General features: G+C 36.9%; 1 protein-coding gene across 1 annotated transcript in view; it reads right to left on the reverse strand.

Annotated features, from left to right (window-relative positions):
• LOC105160404 (DExH-box ATP-dependent RNA helicase DExH5, mitochondrial) overlaps positions 1904–10034 on the reverse strand; it is a 13243-nt gene continuing 5112 nt past the window's right edge. Inside the window, exons 6-19 of the mRNA XM_011077769.2 lie at positions 9495–9683; positions 9226–9385; positions 9017–9147; positions 7899–8066; positions 7544–7816; positions 6404–6598; positions 5696–5899; positions 5431–5500; positions 5199–5347; positions 4156–4461; positions 3772–3831; positions 3517–3669; positions 3288–3398; positions 1904–3086 (exon numbers count right to left, since the gene is read on the reverse strand). Of these exons, the coding sequence (XP_011076071.1) occupies positions 2616–3086; positions 3288–3398; positions 3517–3669; positions 3772–3831; positions 4156–4461; positions 5199–5347; positions 5431–5500; positions 5696–5899; positions 6404–6598; positions 7544–7816; positions 7899–8066; positions 9017–9147; positions 9226–9385; positions 9495–9683 (2640 nt within the window). The 3' untranslated portion in view covers positions 1904–2615. The remainder of the gene's footprint in view (positions 3087–3287; positions 3399–3516; positions 3670–3771; positions 3832–4155; positions 4462–5198; positions 5348–5430; positions 5501–5695; positions 5900–6403; positions 6599–7543; positions 7817–7898; positions 8067–9016; positions 9148–9225; positions 9386–9494; positions 9684–10034) is intronic.

A 10034-nucleotide genomic window follows, 5' to 3' on the forward strand; every position in this document is an offset into this window, starting at 1 on the left:
TGAACTTGAACTATGAGATTTTGGGCATGATAATGAAGAAGATGACTATGATTACGACTTTGAAAAAAGAAAAATTAACCCATGTGAAGTTAGGCATATGGAGATGCTTTGACTAATCAAAGTGATGATTATAGACATAAGTCAATAAAATAATAGTCTTGAAATGATTAATAATTGCATAATGGCAGAAGACATTTTAGGTTAAGAATGGCATCAAATCACATCTTCATCCTCAAAGTACTTGTCCACATTGTTACTCAAAAGTTGACTAAACTAAACTCGTGTTCGAATAAAAGGACAAAGGACTTCAAATTAGCGCTACCTTAACATTAACACAAAATAATCTATCCTCGTACTATTGTTTACAATGAAAAACATATAACTTCATGACAAAATACACATTTTTTATGAGTCGATAACGATTTCTTCGTACTTCTATTTTCAAAATAAATAAAATTATATAATATTAATGTTAAAAGGCTCATGACTTTGTTATTTATTGATATTATGAAGTGATTGACACAAATATATATGATAACTTTTAAGCTCAAAAAAATGTTGTCAACCAAGTCATAGAAAAATTCTTATTCAAACTAAATATGGTACAATCAAATCAATCACAGAGCAAGTGTTGTACATTTGCTTTATAATTGATTACTTTATCTGAATAATACACCAACCAAACCGTAAATATATTAGACTTTTCATATAATTAATTTAGATCCAATCAAATTTTATTTGTGTTAGAATTTCCCCAAATCATAAACGGGTAGCAAGCAAGAATTATGGGCATTAGAAGGAATTTGATGATCCCATATGAAAAGACCAACAAGCCCATCTAGTCTTCTATTCTCCCCACATGACAAGATTTTGAAAACCCCATATGGTTCTTGAGATTTTGACCAACCTGTCTGTTATTGGAATTATACAAATCTAAGATCCAAGATCAAGTTGTGATGATAAATTAAAAGAAGACATGCATGATATGTTAGGGTTTGGTTTGCCCCCACCCAAAGATCCACTCACCTCTTATTCTAACAAGAAAAAAAAAGGGGGGGAGGGGGGTCCCCTAAACTTTAGTGTCATTTCAATTGAAAAATGTGACACTAACTTTAAGCAATTGCAAGTTGTGTGATTTGGACATTAATGGTGGCAAACATACTATCAACATGTACAGTTTCATGACAATTTTTGTGTCATCACATTGTTGGATTATAAGGTCAATGGTGTGTACCTTATAAGTTACACCGTCCATGAGCCATCCAGGCCAGGCCTCCATAAGATTAACATTTTCTATTTAAATTATAGTGATGATATATTTTAGTGGGAATTGAGGACAGGAAGGAGCATCCCTTCCCAAGCTGTCTCGAACTCATGCAGTCAGATTCCATTTCTCTCAACATTATTTACCTAATCAATTACATGATTCCGACAGCCAGATCAATGTCGTGTTTCGAGGACAATTTACTCTTTATTTTATTTTTCCTATTTCTTCCAATTATAGTAAACTATACACAAATTACTGTAAGGTGGTCCATCAAGTCTGATTGATCTGTGGCAGGACCGAAATTTAAAATAAAATAATATTATTTCAAATCGAGAAATGGGGCATTACAGCCCAATATAAGTTAATCATTAAAATACACAGGGGCAAATAAAGAAATTGTATCCCCTTTCTGCCTACTGATTTCCAAAGTATTGGTGGGCTCTCTCTGCAGGCCATCAAGAGAGGAGATTGATAATGGGCGACCTGAAAACGGGCTGCAATTCGGCCCAACAATAAAAGGCTGGATGATTTTTAGCTCCAACCATTATTAGAATGGGGCGGAACATGCCCCTAAATCATATGTCGCTACCCACCAACTGCCCTTATATCGATAGAGGAATATAATAAAACACAATCTACCAATATAAGTTATCAACTTAGGGCGAGATAATCATACAAAGAGATACACAATTGCTTATTTTTCAATTCAAATCCAATGTATGGTAGCTGAAACTCAATCTTCCTGGACCATCCTTGCCAATTGGATGGATTTTTAATATAAATTAAGCATCCATTCTATTAACAATTGGGTGGGTGGGGTGATGCAACCAAATGCAGTTGAGTCTTCAAAACTAAGAGGAAATTTCCAGAGAACACCACCACTCGGGCCATAAACCATGCATACTCCTCATTATAGATAAAAAGGGAGGATTAGTTGGATTAGTGGGGTGGACAGAATCACCCTTTTCCGGTCAAAGTGTTGATTTTCCAACAGTTCTCGGCTTCCCAGGTCAAGAAGCAACCCAGAAACCCCAAGCAAACATAAGCCAATGAAAGTCGGTCAAAAGCTGGCCAGCACTCTAGCTCGGTACCCACTCAAGGTTTGGTTCCCTTCACAAGCAGAGATAGGAGAAGAATGGGAAGATATCTCACCTTGAACTTGAAACTCTGTGCATCGACGGTAAAGTCTCAGCATGATGCTTCACAACTTTCTTGTTGCTTATGTGGCAGTGGCAAAGCACTCCTTAGCTGGCATCCATGCAAGGCTGCGGCTACTTTTGTGCCTACCAACAGGTATCTCTTCTTTACTGTAACTCGGTGCATGTCACATTCCAAGACACCTACAAGTTTATTTGTGATCTTTCTTGCTTTTTTTCAGCAGCATTGATATGTGGTCAATATAATCACGACCTACTACATTCCCCCCTAGTAGCCACTGCAGAGCCTCAGCTGCTGCATCTTTTTCTGCTTGCTTCTTGTTGTTGCAAGGCTGCCCCATAAGCTGCATACCATTGAATTCCACTGTTGCTTGAAACTGATTGTTCTTTAGCTGCTTAGTCTTATAGCTGGGTGTGGCATGGCCTGCCCGAGTCAGCAACGTCTGCAGCTGGCTTTTAGGGTTATCACCTCCAGGGCCACTTTCTGTATTAAACGTCAAGGCTGGTTTTTGTGCTGCTGTTGGCCCAATGGATTGACTGCAAGGCTGTAGTACCTGACGGTTGAACACAAACCTGCCACCACACTGATCTTCTGCGATCAGCAGACGTACTGCTGAAAGAAGCTCATGATATGTGCGTATGTCCATTGCGGGATTTAGAAGCTGCTCGTTGAAAAAGAAAAAAAACTCCCTGTTATTAGATCATCAGCATAGGTTATATTCATTAAAACCAGCAAAACTAGAAACTGATTTTTCACTAGCAAAATCCACACAATGGCATGACTAAACTGCTACTCCCATGGACACTGAAGAAGACAGGAAACAAGTTAAAGAGAGGTATAACGCTTCATTTCTTATACTAACTTTGATCTGAATTAATTGGTCAAGCTCTCTCCTCAAACTCTGATATAGGTCTGCTAAAGCAGGATCCATATAAAACTCCAAGTATCCACCCAACATTTTCAAGTGGCCATCCTGTGAAATCATTCACAAGATATTGATAAGTCAGTCGCCAACATCTTGATCTCAATAAATATAGAGGGCTTCAAATCGTACTTAGGGCAAGAAAATAAATGTAGATTAAGAATCGTACCATATCCCCTTTCGTGATGCTTCCACCAAATAAGAGCAGCATTGAATCAGACACAGCAGTTGAATCCCGAAGAAAGACAGAGTTTACTTTTATCTTTTCATTGAAAACGAGCCATGGATAAGGTATTCTTGAGTGACGTGCATTCACCGAGTTCTACTCCAATTTGAAAGAGAGACCAAAATAAAACCTCTAGTGATGTATAATGTTTCAATCCCAATAACAACTAGAAGATGTTAAGCTAGTAGGGACACTCACAGAGTACAAAAGCACCTGCCCATCTTCCATTGTTTTCAGGGAGAACGATCTTTCATTGTGCTGTCAACGAGTTCAAACCATGTCATTGAAAATGAAAAGGTAGTTAAATTAATGGTGAACAAACTCGAGGAAACTAAAACCACTTTGCTGGATAAACAATGGGTTAAATGAATTTAAAATAATTTTTTTAATCAAAATGCTTGAAGTAGCAACGGCGAGAAGGCACCCATCATTGTCCTTTCATGTACAAGGAGTCTAAACAACCAACATCATCCGCGCACAGGAAAAGAGAACCAGGATACAGGCAACCATATAAATAAAAGAAAAATAAAGTTACTTGATACTACTGATTATCTTTGTACAGCAAATAACACCATGGCTTACCACAACAGAGCAAATTCCAGGATACAACCCATAACAAATAATTGCACGAAGGAGATGTTCATCATAGCTCCAGACATTATAAATGGTTGGGTTGCTATCAACAAGACCTGTGTCCTTCAGCAAAGAGTAGAACTCCTTACGAAGGGAATCAATAGCTTTCATAGACTGTGCAGACAGAAAATTCTTCCAGCAATATTCATATCCAGCGTTATCTCTATCAGCAACTTTCCAGCCCTCATATGCCCGGACAAGAGCAAGATGGTCACTGTAATCATGTGAAAACTGTGCTTTTGCTGCGTCCGCAAGCTAAAGCAGAAAACAAGTATGTTACAACAATCTAGATAAAATATAGTCAATCCTCACTACAGGAATAAAATCTTCATGAAAGATGCGAAAATGGATATAATCTCAGCCCATACTTCAAGAGAACATAGACTTCAAAGCATCCAAGGTTTAAACATAAAAAAAAGAGACAGCAAATATAAGAAAACTCTAAGTTCTGAAACTTGGGCATTATGTTTGAGATTGGAAAAGAGTTTAAATCATCCTGGCATTGGTACTACAAAACCACCCAAACAGACTTTGACAACATTATGCTTTAAGCTAGATAAGGCAGCTGACGAGGAAGTATAAAGTTTCAACCCAGAGTTTTTCTCAGAACTAGCTTGATCCGTGAACAAACCTAGAAACAACAGAAACCAACCTACTCCATGGACAGAAGTGCAATAACACACAAATCATTCTGACCATTGGACCCTAAGGTATGAACATGCAACACATTCCTCAGATCTTTCCAGGAATAAAATATCACTAAAGGCTTGAGTCAAACAAGATGAGTCTTTGTAATTATCCACATAAAATGAGGAAGGAGGTCAAGGTTTTGTTAATTGATGGTAACAAATTCAATTTTCGAACAACTTCTGCAATGTAAGTATGAAAAAGCAAATATATATATATATATAGAGAGAGAGAGAGAGATGTGCCCAGGAAAATCAATATATTTGTGCTCATAGAACAATACGTAGTTTTAGACCGGTTCTCACATCCTTCTTATCCATTGGAGCTAAAAAAGGATCACGGACACTTAGACCAGCAACGACACTTAGTATTGGGTCCAAGCAATTAAATATAACACCAAGTATAAGCATTTTCCCAAGTTTGGGCTCCATAGGAAGCATTGTAAGGTAGCGTCCTGCAAAAGAAATCAGCCAAGTGTATAACATAATGCCTTGTTAACCATAAAACGGATGCCAAAATAAGATATTTCAAGCTTACCTAAAACAGTCAAATTCTCATTCTCATCTAAAGCCCCAATGATTTTTAGGTATTCAATGGCATTTTGGACCTATCATTGAAAATAAGTGAAGTCATATAACAGCCTTGGACATGGAACTACAACCATAAACATGCAACTATCAATGCTCATTCCATGATCTTTTTTATCAAGACAAGTTCCCGTGAATACACTGCAAATAGAACATATTCCAGGTGACAGGCAGCCAATGATATGATGAAGAAACATATCTGGAGTGAGCATTACCGCAAGATACTCTGGTGATTGCAATGCCCTAGATAGGAACTCAGAGATACCACCGAGTTTCAGACTCTTGATTTGCAAACAAAGAGACTGCAGAGGAGTCCTTAGAATTTCGGGTAGTTGATACTCCGCGAAAGCATCAAACACGCATCTTGGATAGAGATGATAGCATTCTCCTGGCTGAACACGTCCAGCTCTTCCTCTTCTCTATTTACAAAACCAAAAATAATAGAGAGAAATAAAGAGAAATTAATATACAAAATAAAAACCTACCCATGTGAGATTGAAGTACCCCAATATGTGGCAACTCTCATAGGACACCATTGTGAGCACGTGTCTTAAGAGTACAACCCCATTAAAGTAGAACTTTTAGTTCAGCTATATATGTAAGCTATACCAAACGATAATTTGTATATGGCATCTAGTAGAAGTTATATACATTTTTATCTTGGGGGTACTGTCATCTGCACCTTTCATCAATTTTATCAGCAGTCAACACCCAAAACTGAAATATACTTATAGCAGATCTTTGCTATAAGTGATATCTGTTTAGAATAATATTTTCTTGGATCACATTGAATAAACCAAGAAATATTAATGATTTTATGTAATAAGTTGAATGAATTTTATATGTAAAGAGAAGGCAAATAAGCTAATAAATACTCATTCCCATGGACAAATAATCAAACTCAAGCACCATTAACCACGTACTTGTTTTGCTGAAACCTTCGAAATCCAGGAAGGAAGCAAACAAGGAGTGTTATTTAGCGCATCATATGATGTCTCTTTTGCTTTCCCGCAGTCAATTACAAAAACCACATCATCAATAGTGATGCTGGTTTCAGCAATATTGGTGGCCAGGACAATCTTCCTTATTCCATCTTCAGGTTTGTTAAAAATCAATTTCTGCAGTCATTGAAGATCAAATGCAAGTTCTTTAGCAGAGGGGAAAATTTTCTATCCAACACAGAAATGACCAAGAAACACAATAGATTTTTGTCACTGCTTCAATTACGAAAAATAGAGGAAAGATTGAAATTCTGGTTTTCATTTCCAGGAAAAAATTATTACACGTATTTGATACTCAAATGCAAGTGACCTCTACAATTTGAAACAACCGCCTGCTTTGGTCTTAAATTGTGAAATACATAGCCAGTTTCAAGATACTTTATTTATGAGGATAATACATGTAAGTAACCAACACTGTACAGAAAGGAGGTCAATAGAAGGTTGCAGGCGTGAATAATCATGTGTTCAATATAAAAAAATATATGGAAGTTTTTGTTTTTTTAAAGGATCAAGCAGCCCAGTTCTAGGTGACATTTGACATAGTCAAGGTTAGAAAACCTTTTAACTTGTCTATACGCTTTTCTGTTGTGACTGCCAAAGCAGTATTACCAGCTTCAGAAGTATATTAAGTAATTACATGTCCTACATTTGATATTTTGATTAAAAACTAACCCTTGGAATAACTACTTAGTAGTTATCAAGCTTCATGACAGAAATCACTAAAGAAAGGCTGAAGGGCAAAATCAATTGGACTTCATCTTAATATTTCCTTTTTCTCAGGGAATCTGATTATCTGCCTGGAGAAAACATAATAAAGTTTTAGTGGTCAGTCTATGTAGAAGCACCAGCTGATATTAAGGACGGGGACGGTTGCACTAATGAGAAGATCTTAAGGACCAGCACAAACCTGGTCCGGTCTGGGGGAAGATAGAGAGCAAGAGTTTATGGTAAAAAATGACCAATTACAAATATCCAGCACAACAAACTAATTTTTAATGTCAACATGATAGAAGGTAGTACCTAATTACCAAAGGCAAGATATCAAGAAGTAATCTCAATTACCTGTTCTTCGCTGCCCATTGAACCATGGCATGCCAATAGTAAAACTAGATTTGTATCTCCTAGTATAGGATGAGCTTGGAGCTTATCTTTCAGAGATGTTATATCATCCCAGCCAGTCATGAAAACTAAAATAGCCCCTGGCCTTTCATTTTCACATATATTGCATAGAAGATACTCTATGAGATTGAAACCAAGGCAATCAGGGTTCCAATTAGACAAGGACTCCCTTGTCAGAGCACTATAATCCTTGAAGTCAGCAGCACTAAGTGTATCCTGATTCATTTTCAAGGAAGTTGATTATAGTATCATAAGGATACAACGAATAACATTACTGAAGTACAGTGACGTAGATTACCTCCACTGCTGAAACAATTTGGCTTTTTCTCTTTCTTGGTGTTTGTTTGCTCATCTTCCACATCTTTTCTATACCATAATCGTCTATTTGATTATAAGGTGTCAACTGGTATCCTGTTGTCTCCAAAATACTTTCTAGGAAATGTGTCCGTACTGGATAAGTAAAACCCTATCAAAAAAGAGAGAAGAATTGGTGTAGCATCATATTTATAGGAGTACCTTCTAAAACCAAGGTCATATGAGATAAGTAAGACCCCAAAATGGGCTAACTTCGTCATTAAATTTCTAGAAATTCCGTATACAATTTCTCAAGAAGCATCAGTTTTACAACTCATTGAAAATGAAACTAATGACACAAAAAGCACCCTCAATACGACATCACGTTTACTAAAATTTCACAGTGAAAATTGCAAACTAGAACTTTGTGGAAAATTGTATTAAAGTGCCTGGCAACTATGTCCCCCAACTACAGCCAGAGTTTTAGATGCATTTACATTATTGCTATCAGACAACTGTTGCTCTTTGAAGAGAAGCAGACTTCTCTCTGTTGAGATTAAGAGCAATGAATTTTTCTGATTGAAACTTCCACGGAGAATAAAGAAGTACAGATATCATACATGTTCTTTAGAGATATGATGGACATAATTTGCATCCACAAATACATGCCTCATGATAATCACATGTAAAAGCGCCACATTTTGACTAAGAAAATGTAATAAAAACCAATTTATGTCATACAACATAGCAACTCTGTCAATCACCTTTCAACCTGACAGCTCACTAGTGGAGAATTCTTGTTTAATGCACAAACTAAATGCTCCCTCCAATTTATGTGTGTGAACTGCAGGAACCAACATTAACAAATGCATCCCCTTCGATTTTAATACAAGAGGAAAACAAAAACTAGCATGATTATTTGGCAATTAAATGGTCCATTCTTTGAAAGCATTCCCTGTCTACCCATATACAAGAAAACCAGAATGACAGAGTTATGGTCAGTACGAACTATGATTTTAAAATGGTGGAACATTACACATGATCCTGATTATTTGCAATGAATGATCAGCCAATTGAAAGTAATCCCTCTCATCCAAACATGAAGAAAAACAAAACACCTACCGGGATTTGAACCACTGGAGCCCCACCAAAGTATGAGGAGAAAAGTTCTGCATCTAAAGTTGCACTCATCAAAATAAGCCGCAATTCTGGACGACGAGGAAGAAGATCTTTCAAAACGATAAGCAGAAAATCTGCCATCAAACATGCAAAAAAGTTAGTAAGTTCTCTTGCCATGTTTGTTTTACGAAGTTAATTAATACATAGGATACCTTCATTTATCCCACGTTCATGAATTTCATCCACTATAATATGTGTTACACCCTTTAAGTTTCTGTCAATTAATAATCTGCGCAACAAGATGCCAGTTGTGCAGAAAAGGAGGTGGGTATCCCTTCCTTTCACGCCCTCTAGCCGAACTTTATATCCAACCTATAATGTGGATGTGAAGTGTAAGGGAGGATATCTTTACACTTTGACTTACAAAATCATAGAAAAATGTTACCACAGAGGTGATTGCATTCATTCATTAGAAACTCACTGTTTCCCCCAGATTCTCCCCCCTCTCTGTAGCAATCCTCTCAGATACAGATATCGCAGATATTCTTCTTGGCTGAGTACATATAATATTGCACGTGGCCCCATGCATAGAGTCTATCTCAGACTCCAAAATAAATTGAGGAATTTGGGTAGTCTTGCCACAACCAGTTTCTCCAGAGATGATGACAACCTAAAAGTAATGTCCATACATCAATATTGGCTGATATTCAAGGGGATCCCCTCCGATTTCACACACCAAAAAAAAACTGTGAATTTCCTTTGATTAGCAGCAGCATCAAAACTAAAATTCAGAAGAGAGAAACACCTCAATTTTGTGTGAAAGGCCATTAGCAATCATCTAAGTAAGAATTCTCCAGAGCAATAATATTTTGCAATTACGTCAGATAAAGATAGTTGAAAGTGAAGGGATATTTTTCTGCTGCTCAGAAATAAACCCCCTCTCTTTCTCACACACATGTTTTGCCGTTAAGTTGGAAAGGGGAAGTTTAAAAGATCTTCTTCTTAGAATATCTTTTCCTGA

This window comes from Sesamum indicum, linkage group LG1, assembly GCF_000512975.1.
Source record: "Sesamum indicum cultivar Zhongzhi No. 13 linkage group LG1, S_indicum_v1.0, whole genome shotgun sequence".
In the NCBI taxonomy this organism is placed as follows: Eukaryota; Viridiplantae; Streptophyta; class Magnoliopsida; order Lamiales; family Pedaliaceae; genus Sesamum; species Sesamum indicum.